Here is a 21013-nt window from a genome sequence, read left to right on the forward strand (position 1 = left end):
TGTCTGGAATTCTTTTAGTTTGTCCCCCAGCAGACTTAGGCAGGTGGGCACCATCTAATATTGTGCAGTAGCACCCTGGTCTGGACAGACACACCGTGTTAGACTGTCGTGGGCCTACTGATGAGCTTTTGGGCTGTTTTTCAATGTTAGAAAACATGGGATCATTTCCTCGGTGTTCTTGTGGGTTGACCAAACACTTTTTTTTTTTAAATTCCACTTCATAGTGTTTTCTAATGTATCTCTTTCTGTAGCTTCTTTAAGCACTCTTAAGGAGCTAAAACCATATTTCAGAAAATAAATATAATGATAAAAGTACGAAAAGAAAATATAATTGTAAATGCCATAACTTTATTCAATATATAAATTTCATGTATCTCTAATTCCCTCCCATTTATTCACTGTCTGTTCTTCTAACAGGTCTTGGTTCTTCATGCCTGGAGACGTCCATCTGGCGAGATCTACAGGTTCCCATTTTTAAGCATTTCCTTGTTCAGAGTCTAAACAGAAGAGTAGAAATATCAAGGGACGTCAAGAACCTATTAAAAGAACTAATTTTAACATTCAATTATAAATCTTTAAATTTAATTATATTTAACAAGGAAACTGTTCTCAGATTTTCTTCAAAGTTTAAGAGAGAGAGTCAAAAGTGCCACAGAAAATGATTTTGTCAATCAGCCTAAAGGAATGTCTTTTATATGTGTCCTCTCAGGTTGTGTCATGTGGCTAATCACAGGGACACTGGGCTTAACCAGTGCACACTTAAAAATGTCTTAAAAATGTTGGTGGCCACCGGGTGTAGAACGTAAACTTTAGTTGATTTAATTTTTGTGCCTTAAAAATTCTTTTATATATTTTTTAATTTGAAAAATTAAGTGTATTTTGATCATATTATTTCCCCTCCTTCACCTCCTCCCAGATCTTCTTCACCTTCTCTCTACCCAACCTCATGTTCTCTCTCTCTCTCTCTCTCTCTCTCTCTCTCTCTCTCTCTCTCTCTCCCTCTCTCAAATAAATCTCTCAAATTCTTAAATTCAGCTAAAAATAAGTCATTACCAGGCATCAGTAACTATATTTCACTAGCATATTTCTATTAAAAAATTCTACAGTGTATTTGATACAGTCCAATTTATTGATGATACATCAGAATCAAAATAATACAAAATGTTCTACTAAAAAAACCACCCTAGTATGGAAAACTAAAGCAGATGCTTGTTTATTTTCTTTAAATTGGCATTTAATTGTACTATTTATACCATACCAGTGTTGAAAGGGGCACTGTATTCTTCAATGGCGAATTCATCTAGAACACAGAAATGATTAGGTAGAAAGTGGTTAATTGTGGGTAAGCCCTGTCTGCAAAGAACGAAAGTTTAAATCACAGCTACAGAATCAACGGAAATAAAGTCTACACTAAGCTATTTTGTTTTGTGGTGGAGACTAAGAGAACCAGGATCTGGAACAGAACTGAGGGCTTGCTGTGCCTCTGGACCCACAAGACTCAGACGGTCCCTTCCCATGCCTATGCTTCCTGCTGGCATTATGACTTTCTCTCTGTGTATTTCCTCCATTTAATGAGGAGACATCGTTTAATTCTGCCAACATGACATAACGCTGGCAAGTTCAAAGTCAGGAAAAAAACAGAAGAATTTCTTGCTCTATCCAGTCTCCTCTCATTTTGGGGGTTTATCTACAGCACTTTAAAAAAATAGATCAAATGATAGGTTCTATATCACACATCAGTAGCAAGATGTGATTAAAAAAATTATTGCTATTTTTACCTTTCCAGAATAATTCAGCCTAGAGCAAGCAACTTTACAGGGAAATTTAAAATAATTTTATTTATTTATTTATTTATTTATTTATTTATTTATTTATTTATTATGTATACAATGTTCTGTCTGTGTGTATGCCTGCAGGCCAGAAGAGGGCACCAGACCTCATTACAGGTGGTTGTGAGCCACCATGCGGTTGCTGGGAATTGAACCTTTGAAAGAGCAGGCAATGCTCTAAACCGCTGAGCCATCTAACCAGCCCTACAGGGAAATTTAAATAGAACCCATGGCCAATTGTTTCATGATGTTTTTCACCAGGGTGGCCCTAAGGCTTGTTTAAGTGCACCCAAAAGGGTAATACATAGAAACATAACTGTAAGTGACCATAAAAACTCACTTTTTCTTCCAGTGAAAGATTACGGAGTTTCATTTTATTTAAGATAACCTCTAATTAGGCTAGGCTCTATTTCCTATCAAAGCTCGGCATATCTGGATTCCACTTACCTGTCTCATAATAATCATAGACTTTTACTGGAGCTGGTTTTAAGTTCTTTACTGGAATGTCTTGTTCCACCAAGAAGGAGAAACTCAGGCTTTGACTGGTTAGCTGAAAAGACGAGAGAACAGAATTGGACTCAATGATTAACTTAGTCGTCAGTCACCATCTTGTTTTCTTAAGATATACTAAGCTGTAGGAGTGTGCAATCTCCTCTCTCACAGCCTAGAAGAAAATGGGAAGTTTTGATCTCTATAACATAACCAATAAAAATGAAAGAACAAAGTTCTGCGGATGGTTAAAAGTGTCATAAACAGCTTTGCTGGCCAGTCCTGGTTCATTTTCCTTAGTAGTAGTAGTGTGTGTGTGTGTGTGTGTGTGTGTGTGTGTGTGTGTGTGTGAGAGAGAGAGAGAGAGAGAGAGAGAGAGAGAAAGGTGGTGGAGACTGACTCTTTGGAATCCTGCTGGATTTAGACACTCCAGCAATTTTTACAGATCCCAGAGTCACACATCTTACCTTTTCAATGTAGACTAGAACATGGTTGGTGGTCACGTCAGTCCTCTGAATGTTAGGCTGGTTTTGGAGCTGTTGATAAGCCAGAATTATGGAGTGAGGAAGGTTTATGCTAGGAGAAGCTTTCAGGTATTTTTCACATACGAGGCTTTTCTGGAGAATCCAAACTACTAATTTTTTATTTCTCTAGGAACACTAGTTATAATGCTAATATTTATTGAATCCTTTCTATTCATACATATGTATACATACACAAGCTAGAAATGTATAAGGAGATATGTGTGTGTGTGTGTGTGTGTGTGTGTGTGTCCACAAATCTGATAGCGAATGGTTTGCTAGAATTGGATATAGGCTAGAACTTACTGTAATGGTCTGACCTGTCCCTTTAAGAGACAAGACCTGCCCACTCCTCCCCGCTTCTACATAGGCAAGCAGATTTTCCTTCTGCTTCCAGCCTGTGCTCTCTCTGCCCTGTCTGCAGAGGTGGCTGCTGTGGCTTCTCTCCTCTTCTCTCCCCGCTCTCTGTTTCTCTCTCTCTCCCCCTTCCCTTTCTTCCCATAACCCATTGAATAAAATACCCAAACCCTCTCTCTGCATGGAGTGACAATTTCTCTCTGTCTCTCACCGGCCACCTCCTTGTGGGACTTGCTGCCCTGCCAATGACCCGCTGAGGTCTCTCACCCGCTGCCTCCCACCTGCCTGGGACTTACAGAGGCCTGGGGTGAAGGGACCTGGCTGCCCTCGTGGTTTACTGCCTGCTGCCACCCCTCGGGGAACTGCAGCATTTTATCTAAAACTAATGGTAAGACTTAGGCCTCAAACACAACACACTGTAACCAGTATATGCAATAATAAAAGAAGGAATCACACTCTGGAGAGGCAAGTTTGCAGGAGTAAGCCTCTTGAAAACTGCATCAGTGAAATCAAACAGAAAACCAGTGTGACATTGCCACCTGCAAGAGTTAGTGTTAACCCTTTCCACCTGTGGTTTAGTGTTCAGCCTTTTTCTTTCTTTTTAAAATTCACTTTGCCTACCTACCACAGTTCCTCCTCCTGCTCCCCCCCACATGTCCCCCACACCCCCTATCCATTCCTCAGAAAGGGTAAGGTCTCCTCCCATGGGGAGTCAACAAAGCCTGGCATATTAAGTAGAGGCAGAACCAAGCCCCTCCTGCATTTAGCCTTTTCTGCTGATGGCGTGGGGTTTACCTTTCTCACAGTTGACTTCACAGGTATGAAGCCTGATACCATTTTCACGTCAACAATGACCATGTTGGAGCTGGATCGTTCTCCAGTGTAACTGGGAAGGTAACGCACAGAGTTAAGTCCTTTCAACAAGGTTCCTCGGGATCGATGGAACCAGAAGTCTAATCTTCATTGTCACTCATGTCTCTGTCAACCGTATCTGTGTAGTTATTTGAAATCTCACTATGTTCCTCTCCTCTCTTTAGAGAGATGATGTGTGTATATATTTATGTGTATGTGTATATTCCTGAGATATAGTCTCAACGCTAAGGCCTTTCAGTAAGAGTTAAGAAAATGTCCTGGTTCATGAATACAAGACTCCATTTCTGTTAAGATTAACTTTGCATAATGTATTTCTTCTACAGGCATTAACCCATTTTTTCCCCATGTCTTATAAGCAGACTGGTTGCAACTTAGGTTTTACCTTACGTTGATGTGAATCTGGAAAGTTCTGTGATTTTCATCAATGTTTATGGGGAGAGTATTGACCTGCAGAGTGAAGGGCGCTCTTCCTTCTGTCTTTGGAAGGATGTTGTATTTTAGCGATGTCTGAAAACAACAAGAACAAAATTCCTTATCTCAGTGCTGAAAACATCTCACAGCCTCTTCGAAGTTTCTAAGTTAACTCAACTCTTTTTTTTTTGTTTGTTTTTTTTGAGACAGTTTTTCTCTGTAGCTTTGGAGCCTGACCTGGAACAAGCTCTTGTAGATCAGGCTGGACTCAAAAGATCCGCCTGCCTCTGCCTCCCAAGTGCTGGGATTAAAGGCATGTACCACCACTGCCTGGCTAAATAACTCAACTCTTGATTTAGAACATATTTCCCCTTTTAGTTTTGCAATGAACATGTAACCCTTGACACTTTCTCTTCCATGTGCCCAGTATCTGGGCCCTGGGGGTCTCACCTGGAGGTATGCACATCCAGACCCTGACACGGTGGTGATGTAATTTCCAGGAAGATCCGGCAGTCTGACTTCCTGCAGCAGCAGGCGGTTGGCGTTGTGAACAGTGAACTTCTGAGAGTATGTCCCTGAAGACTTGATGGTGACCAACACTTCTTTCTTACTTTTTGTGAAAGTGGCTGCTCCGTATTTGGAGAGGGCTTGGAGGGCCACCACTGTATCCTGAGAGAAGGAAAGATACAGAAATCACAGTGGATTGAGAGATAGCAGTCCACACTGATGCATAGTGCCAACACTGCTTCCTTTCAGGATTATTTAGACAAAAAGCACAGTTAATCACTGTAATTTCAATACCATTCCATCCTGCATACTAGTGGTGACCCAGTCTAGGTATTTCAGAGAGAATAAGTTTTATCATCTACACAGATTACAATATATACAGAGATCTGAACTGAACATATACCATTAGTAATTTATAAGTCTCTCTAGCAGTATTTGTTGTAGAAATCTGAAATGGAGAAGAAAATGTAGGCTAAGATAGAAAAAGAAGACTGAAGATGAGAAATGAGATAATTCTTGAGTAATGAAAAGTGTTTATGGAGAGGGTGATGGGCATCGTGGAAGAGCTGGGATGGTTTAAACAGCCCCAGCAACGGCAGCAAGTCCATTCCGCCTAAGGACTTGCCTAACCAGCTACATGAGCACACATTTATTGTGGACAGGAAGTGGCTTAGGCAGAATATTAGAGAATTTTAGTCTGCAGATGAACATAAAGTTAATTTTCTCATGGAAGTAATTCCACAGACATAGTGCTTTGGAAAACTGGCCCCTGGGGATGCTGTGGACCCGCTTTGGGGAGAAGACAATGAGAAGGTAAGGAGGACAGAGCCTTGATCCGTATGTGAATCAGGCTGGGACCTGGTGATGGAGGGATGATGTTTCAGCTCTAATCCCTAGAATATGTTTGCGTTTATAGATGGATTAGTTGATTTATCTTTCCCTCCTAGGGTCTCCCTACAGACCTGAGTGGAGGAGAAGCCTCCGTAGGAGTTTTGCTGCCTGATGATCCACTTCACAATCTGGGATGCAGAAGACAGGTCCTCTGAAGACGGGGATGGCAGAGCCGTCAGGTAGGCGAGAAGCACATAAGCTGTCATTTCCACTTCAGCAGAAGGGGCCCGTGGGCGATAGTAGGGCGTCTCTGCTTCCTGAATGTTCCCGGGACGTCGCCAGTGGATTGAATCCTCTTTCAAATGGAAAGAAAAAAGATTTTAAGTTTAAAACATGGCTTTAAGATCTATCCCATGAGTGATGATGAGGTAGGTCAGCTAATGAACTGGCACAGATGAAATGAACGGATGCCTTAGAACAGCCTATAGCAGATCTATCAAGCACATTTTTTTTTTTGAGATAGATACTCATTATCTAGACCAGGCTGGTCTCAAACTCGAACTCAGAGATCCCCTGTCTCTTCCTCCCAAGTTCTGGGATTAAAGGCATGAGCCACCATGCCTACTAACAAGCAGACCTTGACCAAATTCCTAGATGATCACTTGGGGAGTCTTTGTGTCTCTTACATACTTGTGTGGCACCAGCAGTTGGAGTATATAAAATCAGTAATGCGTGTGTCAATAAAATGGTTCCTATCACTTAAGTGTTGGGCCAATGACAGTTTCTCTTGCTGTCTTTCTGACTGAGGTGGCACAAGAGTGACTCTGCCTTTGCATCGTTAGTGACTTCTAGTTAGACAGACTTTGCAATAGAAGCGCCTACCTTCTTTCACAGCCTCTTTGTTTAGTGATTCAAGCAGCTCGCTTCGCTTGACTTGGTTTCCTGCCAGGGCGAAGGCATAGGCCAACAACGCCTTAGTATAGACATGACTTCCTTGGCTCCCTGAGATGGAGGCCCAGGCTGTTTCCAGGCAATAGAGAGCATTGCGGACGATACTGTGCTATAAAAGAAGATGAGAGCCAATTTCAAAATAGCAGAACCAGGCTAAGGAACTATGCCCAGGCTAACCCCAGGTTGAGAGTCATGCTGTGACACCCCGGCAGTAGAGTTTGTATCGGGGAGTGGTTAAAAACGTGACAGTGAAATGTACCAAAATAAAGACCACAGAAACTGGAGGTTTCCCTCAGGGGATCGTAATTATGTGGTTTTTATTTTTATTCTTTAAGTCTGTGAGGGAGGTGTAGGGATGGGTGTGTAGGTACCTCGGCAGACAGTGGAATCTCCAGCAACGCGATGGTGATGTAGGCAGAGAGCGTCACCTCATCACTCACGCCACCCTGGAAGGATAGAGCGGGAACTCTCACATTTCGGCATTAGACCTCCATGCTATGCCATTAGGACTGGAGAACTCTTTTTAATTTTTTTTATTTTTTTAAAAGAAAACAAACTATCTTTTTTTTTTAAAATCGTGTATATTTGGGTATTTATGTGTCCATTTGTGCACGAGTGAAATACCCACAGAGGCCAGAAGAGGGCACTGGGTCATCTGGAGCTAGAGTTACAGGTGGTTGTGAACTGCTTGAGGAGGATGCTGGGAATCAAACTGGTCCTCTGCAATAGCACCAAACGCTCTTAACCACTGAGTCATCTCTCCAGCCCCCAAGGACTGGAGAACTCTTATAGAAGCCTTCCTCCATACCCATCACAACGTTCAGTCTAGAGGACCAGGGCATCACTTTCCTCCCTACACATCACAGCGCTCAGTCCAGAGGACCAGGGCACCACCTCCTCCCTACACATCACAGCACTCAGTCCAGAGTACCAGGACATCACCTTCATTGCATTGTTGAGCAGGTGTCCAGACTGCTCGAAGCAACCGTTTTCCTTCTGCTTCCCTGAGAGCCAGTTGAGCGCTTTCGTGATGTGCATCTTCTCTATAAAGATGTGGGACTGCGCTTGAGCGAAGGCCTTGAGCACGAATGCAGTGAGCCTGCAGGCAGAAAAGGGGCCGAGAGCAGGGCCACCCACCTCACTTTTACAGTTCACCATGTGTTTTCTACAGACCCTGGTCTTCACAGTTGGGTGGAAGCCGTTTTGGAGGGTCTTAGTTGATAGTTTTCAGTCTTTTGGTCTTACAAAATTTATCTCTTTTTGAACTGTCACAGAACCCTCCCGTCAAAACTGCATTTCCCAGATGACTTCCAGTTGTACCGCTCTGCATCTCTCTCCCTGATCTCCACCTTGCCTCTTCTAAAGGGCAGCAAGAAAGTTTCCACGGTGGACAACTGTACTTCTGGCCTTACACCTTTATTTCTTTGCTTTGCTTTTACCAGCTGTGCCGGCAGAGCAGGTGGGGTTGCAGCGGTCAGGAGGGATGACATTTGGAGTTTTGAGAATAAGTAACCCTTCCAGAAAAGAATCCCAGGTACAGAGAACAGCAGTTTCTAGACTCCTGAAATGCCTTGGATCAGGAGAGCATGAAGACACAGTTAATTTCATCTTACCAGGTATTTCCCAGGCTGTTCCCACCACGGTTCCCGAATGTGCTGAATGAACCATCACTGTGCTGATAGTTCAGCTGCCGCTGATACCCTGAAGAGGGAATTCAGTCGTTTATGAAGTAGAGTGATACTAGACAATTATTGTTCTTTGTTGGGAGCAATGAGATCCCAGATCCTGAATTTCTTGTAATCCCCTGATCCGAGTGCCTACAGCTGCTCTGAGCACGAGACCTTCAGGAGTTCCTGATGGCAGGAGAGTGGTTTCTGGTGGGTTTGGCTGGGGCGTGGCTATCTCTATATAATCTGCCCCTGAACACAATAAAGGGGGCATTCTTGGGGAATTCAAGGATGACCAGTGTCGCTGTCTCTCTGTCTGTGTGTGTCTGTGTATTTTAATCTCCAACCCACTTGCCAGAAGCTAGTGAATTGGGTGCCAGCGCACACAGCGCAGACACAGGGGAGGTTCGCGGCAATTCTTCACCTATCTTAACCCTATCAGAGAACCATTGAGTGAACATGTTTTACTCAACATGTTTCCAAAGGTATCAACAGTGTTGGGAGTCATTATTCTAGCGAGGGGTATTTGATTGGAAATCACAGCAACAGTGATGACCGAATCTGAACCAAACAGCAGGCATTTAGGAGCGCAGGTAAAATTGCTCACCACTGACGAGGTAGCCGATGGCTTTGGACTTGATCGCCTCTGACAGCTGTTGTGTCTCATTCAGATAGTTTAGGACATAGATGTTAGGAACAAAAAGGACCATATTTTGTTCTCCACAGCCATAGGGCATCTTGAGAAGATTTTGGAGGTTTTGCATTGCAGAGCCTAGTATATCGCCTGAGGAGTAAAAGGTTATTACAAATTAGAGGAATATGGAGATGGTTTGTGCTGGAATAAGAAAATATGACCAAGAGGCCATATTACTAATGGAATGGAAGACAAAAAGAATTATACAAAAAAAAATGAGAAAAACAGAGAGCAAGGAAGAAACTGAATGGCAAGAGATAACATCTTTTCTGGTGAGCCATAATGTCTGGGAAAATGGAACTACTGTTTTCATATCTAGGCACACTGTCACCCTGTTGATCACTGAAGATGAGGCACAGCCCTTATCAGCTGACAGAGTTAACCAAAGCATACAGCAGCTGTCAAACCCACTTCCTCGCTCTCACACAGGGTAGCCCTGAGCTTGCGACTCCTTCCTCAAGTCAACATCTGGTGCCCGTTATGCATGGCGAGGCCCCGTGTGTACTGGGCTTACACACAGAGAGAGACAGCTGTTATGGCTGGAGCTGAGAGACTTACCCAGAACGGAGTGTGTAGCCCTGGCAGATCCTTCAACCACGTTGGGTGGAAGGATCAGTGACCACTCGTCAAGTAATTCAGTATCTAAGAAAAAAGACAAACGAGGTATTAGACAGTAATAGTGCGCGTGGGGAGGGGTGAAAGAAACACTCTATGTTGTCATGAATATTGTTCCTCAACATTATCTAGATGCAATCTTTTTGTTTCTCTTGAACCTTAAGTGATTTCTTGAGGCAATTCAGTTTCTCCCAAAGTCACCATTTGTTTCACGGCAAAGTTCATATGGCTTATATATTTGTACTAAATGTCTATAGCTTTTCTTATAAGCATATACATTACAAAGGCTCCCTTCTTTCCCCTTAGGGATTATATTCTCTCTGTCTCTCTGTCTCTCTGTCTCTCTGTCTCTCTCTCTGTTTCTCTCTCTCTGTCTCTGTCTCTCTCTCTCTCTGTCTCTCTGTCTCTCTGTCTCTCTCTCTCTGTATGTACGTACACCCATGAGCCAGGGTCTCTCACTGAATCTAGAACTTGCTGTTTCAGCCAGACTGGCTGACCGGTGGTCCTCTGGGCTCCTCCTGCCCCTGTTCCTCAGTCCCCTGGTGTTGACTGGGATTACAGTGTAATTGCAGGTGGTCTTACTGTCTTGCTCAGATTTTGTGTGAGGGCTGGGGATCCAGATTCAGGTCCTCAGGCTGGCACAGGAAGCACTTTACCTACTGAGCCTCTCCCCAGCCACAATTCCTGTCAATGTTAATGTTTTTTACACAGGCATCGATCCCACGAATACGCGTTAAATGTGTTATTGTGCTGGGTTCTGTCTTACATGGTGACTTTCAAAACTCATTTCCTAACTTTTTAGAGCTTTTACTTTTACGAGAAGGGTTAGGTAAGCAAGTGAAGATGTATTTAGTGAGACTGATGTTGGTGGCTCCTGGAGAAAGTTAGAAGAGGCTGTTTAAGGGCTGAACTAGTCAAGTATGGGCAACCGGGAAGTGGAGGGATGGGGAGGTGACTTGCTATAGAAAGACTCCTCGATAAAGTCATTGTGTTCAGAGCCCATCAGTAAGTCACGGAGTAAGATATGTCCAGGAAAAATGAACCAAAAGGAAAAAGACGTTAGAGCCTGAAGTGTGATAAATTGTCCCAAGAGGAAGGAGAAGGTTGGTGTGACCGGCTCACAGTGAGTGAGAGACAGAGCATCAGGCCATGATGTTTAGGGGTAGGGAGAGCTTGAGGGTGATGGTGAGGGTTTTGGCACCGTGGAATGTAGGAAAGGTGTGGCAGAGGAAGGACAGGTTCTAACGGATTTGACATGTTCTTGAAGGGAACCCCCTTGCTGTACAGGGACAAGAGGGTATGGTCAGGAGGTCAGTTAGGAAAATGCTAACTTCACTTTTTTTTTTTTTTTTTGAGACCTGGTCTTACTGTCTCGCCTCGGTTGGCCTCAAACTTGTGATGTTCCTGTGTCATTTCTCTAATGGCTAGGGTTTCAAGCATGTGCCCCCACATGCAGCCCAGGTAGGATGTCACTGAAATAGGCCAGCCGGAGAGAAGGGCTACCGTAGAAGGAGACGTGGCGAGAAGTGGGTAAATTCTGATGTAACTCGAAAGTGGAATCAATTACGTTTGTGAATGGATTGGGGTGGGGTAGAAGAGAAATAACATGATAAAAGCAGATACAATTTTTATACTTGACATGTAGAAGAACGAAACTGCCACACTATGGGATGAAGGGAGTTGGGAGGAGCACGTAGTGGGGCCCGTAGTGCTTTCCTTTGCCGGCAGGGTGGTTCTGAGGTACCTGTTAGACCTGTTAGACCTGTAAGCATGGATGGTGGCTAAAAAGGAATTCAGGAAGCAGATCTGCACCAATGAAGCATGTAAATCTGTGGACTCTGGCACTCAGTTGTTATTAAAGCTATGTCCTCGGTCTGGGGAGGTGGCTTAGTCAGTAAGGTGTTTGCCTTGCAAGTGTGAGGACTTGAGTTCGAGACCCAGAACCTGTGTGGGGGAGGAAATGCCAGATGTATTGTAATCTCAGCTCTGGAGGGGCAGAGACAGGGAGATTCCATGGGTTTGCTGGCCAGCTGGCTCACCTTCCTGGCTTAGTGAGGGGCCTTATCTCGCAAAAACATGGTGGATAGCACCCGAGGTACAATGCCTATGGTTGACCTTTGTTCCCCATATATATGCATATACATACACCCTCCACAGGAACATGATCACACACACACACACACACACACACACACACACACACACACACACACACTGTATGTAGACGAGACTACCAAGAATATTTCCATGAATGGTCTCTAACTCATGATGGTTCCAGTCACTAGAGTGTGAAAGTGATGCACAGTCAGTGGAAACCATAAGCTCCTAGAATTCTGAGCATCACCCTTTCCCTGGACCAGTGATGCAGGATGAAGCACTCTCTAGTGATGCCGGGAAGACACAGCTGTCCTCCGTTTCAACTGAGCCAGCATGGGAAGGAATAGAAGAGCAAACAATTGTGTTGCTAATCTATGAGAACGCATAGGTTAGGTATATTAAATGGACTTTTGACTCATTATTTTCAATTCGTGATGGACTTAATAGGTTGCAGCCCCTTTGTAAGTTGAAGGGCATCTCTATAAGGAATGGGATTGTAGGTAAAGCCTCACCTTGAGGAACATTCTAGATGGCATACAACTTTTTAGATGGAGATCTTTATATGGTCAAACTAGCAGTATCAATCAAATACTGCTGGGGGGGTCTTTGTTGATACTCTAAAGATACTGCCAATCAAAGCATACGTATGGAAATATTTAAATTACTAATGTAACAGTACAACCAAGCAAGGACACACAGTTCCTTCAATAGCCTCAACATAGTTTGAGTAGCGTTACAGACACAGAGACTAGACTTAGAAAGAATCTTGTCCCAGGTCAAAGCTTTTAGTTCTTGTCACTAACCAGGAGCTTTCCAGCAACTTTTTCACCATGCCTCTTTTTTATCCTTAAAAACATAATAATAATGATAATATAATATGATAATATCATCAATAGTATTTATTCTTTATTCTTTTGGGAAATTAAGCATATTTTGAGAGATTTTCATCAAAAAGGGCGTCTCTTCATGAGATATCTTTAGGTTTCATGGAAAGGGCATACAAGTTTTTGTTTATTTTTTTCTTCAGAGTAAGCTGTATCCCAGAGATGATTTTTCCACAGCTACAAATTGCTTACCTTGAGAATTTTGTGTTTTGTTACACTTACCTGAAGCACACAGTAGTGTGTTGAATGTTTGTTCCTTCTCGATTCCTTCAGGCTTAGAGTTGAAAAAAAAAAAGGTAAAATGATACATAACATACAAAACCAAACCAAACCAAACAAGACCCCAAACTAAACACTTTGAAGTACACTGAGCTTCATGCACAATCTTGGAAGTGAGATACAGTCACCCAGATTACAAACACAGTGTCGTAAGACAGACTCAGTACTCACACACCTCGACTATCAAGGGCTTGACTACAGTGTCCTTCCGTACGAGGGCTGGCACTTTTGCCACCTCATTGCCACACAGTTCTGCAGACTGCAAAGCTTCTGCGGTGGCTGTGAAGTTCACCTCCCCTGGGAGAGAAAATTTTGATGGCTTTAAATGGTGATACTCGGGCTAGGGAGATGACCCAGACATTGAAGAAGCTTGTTGCCAAGCCTGACATCCCGGATTTGATCCCTGGGACCCACATGCTCCTCACAAGCTGTCACCTGACCTCCACATGTGTGTCCTGGCACACATGCACAGTGAATAAACGTATTTGAAAATTCAGAAGAGCACAGTTTTACTGTGATAAGTGTGGTTCCCCCCGCCCCCCCAATGTACACAGTGGTTTTCTGCTTGGTTGTTTTAAATGCAAGAGGAGAGAAAGCAGAGCCAGAGCAAACCATTGCAACACAGAGCATGAAATCAGTCAACAGCTCTGACACTCACCCAGTGACTTCGGGGTCACAGCCCAGGACACAGTTTTCCTTCCATTGCCGTAGATACAGTGAGAGTCTTTATGGTCTCCCACTGGGACTGCCAGGAAATCAGGAGAGTTCTCTAGGTCCACACGGATCTGTCCCCAAACCCAGACAGGCAGAGAGAGTCAGAAGTCGAGGGTGCAGACAAGGTCAGAGACTTTGCGATGTCTCATAATGGGTAAATCCTGGCACACACTTTGAAGTTTAGATTTTTACACATAGGAATGGTGCCAATTCCTGGGACTTTTCTGCACCAGTGGAGGAAGAGATGTTTCTTTAGACAGACTTTAAATACAAAGTCATTTAGTTGGGCATGGTGGCATAGTCCTATAATTCCAGCATACTGCTGGTTGAGGCAAGAAGGTGGGCACTTTTAGGTCAGCCTGAGCTGTGTGCACAGTGAGACTATCTGCCTCAAAAAAAAAAAAAAAATCTCAAAAGGAAAGACTAATCATGTGGAAACCATATCTGAATTTAGGGAACATTTATTTACAAAACAGGATGTCGCCAGAAAGCTTTTCTCTGAGTAAGTTCCTTTCTGAAATGAAGGCAGTCACTCAGCTCTAGGAGGGGTCTGAAGAGCCCTAGGTAATGGAGGGTGATGGGGTTCACACTTGCTTCCAGAGAAGTGCCCTTACCCGAATGCTGTGAGACATATAATTGAACACGGTAGCTTTGAGGGTGAAGGCTTCTCCGCGCACCACAGAGTAGGGGAGGGTGAGTTCCAGGAAGAAGGGCTGGAAGACGGTGAGAGAGATGGTGGGGGAGAGACCGAGGCCGGTAGCTCCGGACAAGCAGAATGCGCTGGCCTTCCACTCAGTGATGGAATCAGGGACCTTCACTGCCAGCTCACTGCCACCTGATACGCTGGTGTGGAGGAGAAAGGGCAGGAAAAAACAAAAATAAGAACAACCAGAATGTGGTGACTCAGAAATCAAGTGCAGCAAACATGGAACTAGATCTCGGGACTAGATGCTTCTGTTCGGGGTTTTCTGGAATTCCTCCTCTTTTTCCCCCGGTCTGTCTCTCCCCCCATTCTTAATTTCTTCTCCCTTCCCTTTTTCTTTTCCTTTGTTCCTTTCCTTTTCCCCTGGTGGAGAAGACAGCTTCCAGTTTTCTGTTACTTCTGAAAACCGGGAGCCACATAAGGAGAAGAAATGTTTTGCTGTGAGGTAAGTGGACCGAAAGGATCCAGAACCAAGGACGACACCAAAGTCCCAGAGCAGGACTCACACCGTCACCTATGCTAAGTCCCAGGGGCACCCAACTCACTCCAGTGGCACCATGTCCCAGATCCAGGTCTCCGGGAAATATTTCCTCACGGTCTCTCTTACTTCCACCTCTGAAAATTCTTCGCTCATTGCCGAGTCTACGGCCATCGCGTAACTCATTCCTCTGAAGTTCCCTGTTGGGACTGCTGCCATAGGTAAGGCTTGAGGTGCTACTGAGAAGACAACACACAAGCCCCACAGTGAGACCAGTTCTCATAACTGACTTTGAGTGGTTGTTGTTTCTTAAGTAGGAGAGGGACATCTACCTGATAATAACTTTTTAAAAAATATTTTTGTTTATTACTTTTTATATTTTATACATTTGTCCTATTGCTTCATGGAGCAGAGGTGAGTATATTTTTTCTTTGTAAAGCAAACATAACTTTCTCTAAAATGGCTGTTCTCTTGAAATGATAGTCATGTTTTCCACTGGCACTGGCAGTCAACACCAAAGACCAGGAAAGGAAATTCACTGCAGCCAGGTTTCAGAAATAGGTCTCGTTTCACAGTGCACAAGATAGAGACCCAAGCAGTAAACAGTAGGATCTTGGAATGTGTGTGCTACACACCCTAGCCTTGGACACGGATCCCAGCTCCATGTGGGACTGTGTATCCCAGTCTAGAGGTTGGGAAAGACGGGCAACAGCAAGAAGGTCTCTGAAGATGCCACAGCAAAAACTAGTCCATGGTCAAAGGTGCGATGGTCTGAGTGCTCTCTCAGTTGGCGTCATCGATTTTGCTGTAACCTTGGCTCTGAGCAAACTACGTGTGCACTTTGCACTGCCCATCACTGCTCGAAACACCTGGCACAAACTCCAGGCTGGTGTGTGCTGTGAGCTGCGGTAGTTTTGTTCTCCACAGAAAGGCTGCTGCCCTCAGAGAAGCATAATGGCCGAATTGCAAAAATAAAGAGTTTTAATATTTTCCTTCCAGCACAGAGACATCGGGTTGGTCTGTCTCTGGATTGTATCATTTAGAATGTCTGAGTTTTAAAAACTGCTGCTGTTTGAGTTGTTGGCTTGAATTTGATTAAAAATAAAATGGCTCAATGAATTTTAGCATGGAATTAGCCCGGAACTGCCAATCATTTTTGAAATGGCCATAAACACGTGACTACTGTTTTTACTGTGTGTTTATGTGAAGTATCACTGTTAGTATTGGTGAGTATAAAGTTAACATAACAGCCAAGGCTGAGGAACACTGAAGATGCTTCAGGTCCTATAGTATCCAACACGCATCCAAAATTTAATCCTTTGTGCAAAAGAGATGATCATATTCATCTCATTAGCATGCTTATTTGCCCTTGTTTTTATTATGTACACAATATTCTGTCTGTGTGTATATCTGCAGGCCAGAAGAGGGCACCAGACCCCATTACAGATGGTTGTGAGCCACCATGTGGTTGCTGGGAATTGAACTCAGGACCTTTGGAAGAGCAGGCAATGCTCTTAACCACTGAGCCATCTCTCCAGCCCCTGCCCTTGTTTTTAATAAATGGCAAATGCATAGGTGTACCAAAGAATTGTTTTAAAATAAATTTCTTAATCATTCACTGTCATTAAATATTTTACATTCATAGCTGTTTGCCACAGCTACATGCCAGGGTTGCATCTGAAAAGAGGCTACAAGTGCACAAAGTTTAACAAGTCCACTATTCACCACGGGATCAGGTGTCACTACAGCTGGTCCTTGTGACTTCAGCATGTGGAGCTTAAGGGGGTCATTGGTTGATGGGAAACCCAGGAACGGGAGGGAGTTCCAGGGACACAGCTGTGCAAATGTATTCACCAAGGTAGAAAGGCACCTTCAGAGGTTAATGGAAAGCCTCTCTAGGGTGGAATGTGTATTTCAGGAGTGTGCTTACCATAGTCAAACAAGTCATTGGTGTAATTATAGAATAAAACGCCACAGAGGTTAGGATAAAGATGTCTTTTAAGGCAAGACTCAGCAAGGCAAAAGAAACAGACTCACAAACAGCTTCTGTGTGAGCCTAAAGATAAGCCACGTGGAGCTCAGCCACTGAGGTGGAGTGCTGGGCGTGGCCCGGAGCTCAGCCACTGAGATGGAGTGCTGGGCGTGGCCCGGAGCTCAGCCACTGAGATGGAGTGCTGGGCATGGCCCGAAGCCTCAAATGCTGTCACGACTGACTGAGCTGTGGTGTCTACAGAAGGAATATGAAGAAGTGAGATGACTGATGTCTAGGATAAAAAAAAAGCCAATTTTGACAAGAGAAGGGAGAGAGGGGAGGGATGTGGGGAAAGAGAAAAGTGGGGAGTGGGGAGGGCATGCTAGGGAGAGAAGCAGTAATCTCATCTGAGTTCTATTTTTGGCAGAAGATGTGACTTGTGAATACATTGCCAAAGGAGTTGAGTGGTGCCTAAGATGTACATGTATATGATGTATATGTATATATGTATAAGCCAATTGTATAAAAACATTCTTTAAACTCCCACCCTACCCCAGTGAAGCATCATTTTTTTGCTCCATTTATCCTAGCAGACAAAGAAGTCAAACATTTACCTCTATAGCCGCCTCCTATTCCTCCATAGGCACGAACCGGCTGGCAAAAGCGTGGTTTGTGGATTTTGGAGTTGGTAAAAATATTTAATCCTACAGACTGGAAAAATATTACATGTTAAAGCATATTGGAAACTCCAGAGAGGCGACTTGTTCTCAGCTAAGCTGCAGACCTTTATAGGAAGAATTATATATGTTTTAAAGGTGAAAACAAAAGATTTTAGTCTATTTTGATAAGATAAAATTTAGTTCACAGTCTGGATATATTTAACGCTCATGGCTCAGCTTAGTTGTAATTAATCTTAAAAATTTACATTGGCCTCTGGGAGTTCGAGGCCAGTCTGGTCTACAAGAGCTAGTTCCAGGACAGGCACCAAAGCTACAGAGAAGCCCTGTCTCGAAAAACAAACAAACAAAAAAACAACAAAAAAATTTACATTGGCAAATGGGACCCTGTGAAATTAAAAAGTTCTGCAAAGCAAAGAAACCAGTCAGCTGGTCGTGAAGGCACTGTCTACAGAAGGGGAGAAAATCTTGACCAACTGTACACCTGACAGAGGATTAATTATTTGTGATATACAAATAGCTAAGAAAACCCTAAGCAACAAAATATCAACCCAATAAGCAAACAGGTTAATGAAGTTAACAGACGGATAGTTCTCAAAAATGAAATGTAACTGGTCAAATATGTTAATATGAAATGAGTTCAACTTCCCTAGGCACTGGAGAAGTGCAGATCAATCAAACTGAGATTCCCTTTAGTCCAGTCAGAATGGCAGTCATGAAGGAAAAACACAACAACAAACACTGACGAGGAGATGGTCACTGCTGTGGGCCGTGTAAACCAGTTCAGTCACTGTGGAAGTATGGAGGTTTCCCAAAAGACTAAATGGAGGTAGATATTCCATATGACTCTACTACCCCTTTACCCAAAGCACTGCAAACCAGCCCACCATGGAGACACTTGCACTCCAGTGTTCACTGAATCACTGTTGGCAATAGCTAACTTGTGGAACCAACTTAGGTGTCCAAAACCAGAGGCATGGATAAGGGATACACACACACACACACACACACACACACACACACACACACACACACACACATATATATATATACATATATGAATTTTCAGCCATAAAGAACAATGAAGCCATGACATTTGCAAGAAAACATACACAACTGTAGGTAATCATATTAAGTGAGCTAAACCAGTCTTAGAAAGAAAAATATTAAAAAATATTGCATGTTTTTAATGACTATGTTTTCTATCATTTGTGGTTCCTAGACTTTATAAAGATACATAAAGTCATGTCTACATATATTATAAAAGTAGAAGCAAAACATTCTGGGGGACAAAGGGAACACACAGAAAGGGGGGATTAAGGAAAGGAAGGGGAGACAATACCTGGGGAATATGATCAACAATGTATATACAGACATATGTATATCTATATAAAGACATATGTATATAAAGTTTATATGTATATAAAGACACGTAAATTCTTTAAATGTAAATTTAAAGAATTTATCTTTCAAATGACCTATATTACAGCTGCCATGGAGCTACTCATGTATTAATCTCTAAGATACAATATATACATATATTTACATATCTACATATTTAGCTATAAAGCGGTAAGCCACTGTTACTTAAGGTGCTAGAGAAATTCTCTTAGATATGTATGTGCATAAAGTAACAAACTCTGAGAGTCCTTTCTGTTAATGATTGTTTGGTTAGAGACGGTAGGATAAGACTGTAGTGCTTAGGAGCTCCAGGATTTTGCATTTTAACACAGGCTTATCAGCCAGCTCTGGAGAGTTCCAGGAGGGATTACCTCAAACACGCTGCTCATGTCGTCATCGCCCAGGTCCTGCTTCGGTGTGTACACAATCCCGTTGTGAGTGATATCGTCTACAACGATGCAGTTTTCGTCATTCCTGCCATAATGAACACCCTGGGGAGGCTTTTCTGGCAGTAATCCATAGATCTGTACATTGGAGGAGAACAAAGGGAAACTGTTTCTTGTTCTACTATTGAAAGAATTTTATTTTATTTATTTTTCATCAATGTTCACATTGGAAACATGGTGCACCAGTAATACATAGAAACAGTTATAGTGAAATGGCAAATTCACAATTCAGCTGATTTTGTTCTGCAAGCTTCATAGTAGGCAATTTCTTGTGCCTTTTGGGAAAACAAATGGAAGAAAACTGACTCCTTTTCTGCCTGCTTTTTACGAATGTTATTTTACTTCCAAACTGTTCTCCATTGCCATGATTTCTAACATTGTCTTCTATTAGCCTCTGACAACTAGAAACATGTGCTGTGGTTTTCGTTAAAAGATCTTCTTGAGAGGTTAACTCACAGAGGAATTGATTGCAAAGATAGAGTTATTATATATAAACAATCCATGATAAAGTCAGCTAAATGGCACATTGCTATTTCATGCACTACAAAGTGATTAATTAATTATGCCGTAATGCATATGGTTAACTCTGTTGAAAGAATTTTAAATGGGATAATGCTCAATATGGAATTTAAGCCACCATGTTGTATTCACCTTTGCCGCGTGAGTGCCATAAGGGATGAGGCAGGGAATCATGGAAAAAAAGACTGAATGTCCAAGTTTTTGATCTTCTTATGCATAAATACAGCATTTAAAGGGCTGAGAGGATGGCGATGTAGCTCAGTTGGTGGACTGCTTGTCTAACAGGCATGAAACCTTGGATTTCAACCCCAGCACTACATAAACCAGGCATGCTGGTGCAAGCCTGTAATCCCAGTGCTTGGGAGGTGGGGGCCTGTGGATCAAAAACTCAAGGTCATCCGTAACTGTCTTATGAGTTCAATGACAGCCTGGACTATACGAGACTCTTTCTAAAAAAATGAAGTGAATTTGTCAGCATTGGTCTAAATGTAGAAGACTATGAAGGCAAGAGCTACAGGCTGGCAGTTTTCAGGTTAATGGTGCAGAGGGAGGCAAGGTAATGCGCACACAGAGACAACTAGATGATTTCTGAACCATTTGTCTTAACTACCCTGGTCTCAGTAGTGCTGGACCTGGAGTCAAGAAGCCGAGGATAACTGTAAAACTGCTAAAGACACCACAAAGCCAGTAAGCAAGGATGTTTCTTTGAATACACAAAGACGTTTTGGAGGCGTGTTTGAAAAGAAACTATTTTTGTCCACTCTTAAGGCCAGTAAGTGCTTGATTTTAGAGAAAGCATAAAAGCCTGGCATCTTACAGAATCTAAGTTGTTACAGGCTAGCAAGTGGATTGGAAGAAATTTAGTTCCTCTAAAACGTATTGAAGCATGCTCTCTCCATAATTAACACATCCTATTTGTGTTTTATTATTCATAACCTGCAGTAATAAGACCTACCACAAATTATTATTCACTTGTTAAGAAATACCAGAGTAAAACACGACGATTCCGTAAAACCCTGTGCCCAGCGACTGTTAGGGAATTACATCCTACTGATCATGCTGAGGATCTTGTCCTCCGTGGTCATGGTTAATAAAAAC

The 21013-nt window shown here is 42.9% G+C and overlaps 1 protein-coding gene across 1 annotated transcript in view; it reads right to left on the reverse strand.

The window, feature by feature from the left end:
- Nucleotides 1-328: 328 nt before the first annotated feature.
- Nucleotides 329-21013, reverse strand: part of LOC126488504 (pregnancy zone protein-like) — a 59735-nt gene continuing 39050 nt past the window's right edge. Inside the window, exons 15-35 of the mRNA XM_050122027.1 lie at nt 19322-19474; nt 17487-17583; nt 14968-15139; nt 14334-14562; nt 13664-13790; nt 13181-13302; nt 12949-13000; nt 9689-9772; nt 9044-9220; nt 8383-8470; nt 7712-7868; nt 7141-7215; nt 6701-6878; nt 5950-6173; nt 4931-5149; nt 4452-4576; nt 3992-4082; nt 2786-2854; nt 2277-2379; nt 1259-1300; nt 329-497 (exon numbers count right to left, since the gene is read on the reverse strand). Coding sequence (XP_049977984.1) covers nt 475-497; nt 1259-1300; nt 2277-2379; nt 2786-2854; nt 3992-4082; nt 4452-4576; nt 4931-5149; nt 5950-6173; nt 6701-6878; nt 7141-7215; nt 7712-7868; nt 8383-8470; nt 9044-9220; nt 9689-9772; nt 12949-13000; nt 13181-13302; nt 13664-13790; nt 14334-14562; nt 14968-15139; nt 17487-17583; nt 19322-19474 — 2607 coding nt within the window. The 3' untranslated portion in view covers nt 329-474. The remainder of the gene's footprint in view (nt 498-1258; nt 1301-2276; nt 2380-2785; nt 2855-3991; nt 4083-4451; nt 4577-4930; nt 5150-5949; nt 6174-6700; nt 6879-7140; nt 7216-7711; nt 7869-8382; nt 8471-9043; nt 9221-9688; nt 9773-12948; nt 13001-13180; nt 13303-13663; nt 13791-14333; nt 14563-14967; nt 15140-17486; nt 17584-19321; nt 19475-21013) is intronic.

This window comes from Alexandromys fortis, unplaced genomic scaffold (genome assembly GCF_014885135.2).
Source record: "Alexandromys fortis isolate MF-2015 unplaced genomic scaffold, M_Fortis_MF-2015_v1.1 scaffold_208, whole genome shotgun sequence".
NCBI classification, from domain to species: Eukaryota; Metazoa; Chordata; class Mammalia; order Rodentia; family Cricetidae; genus Alexandromys; species Alexandromys fortis.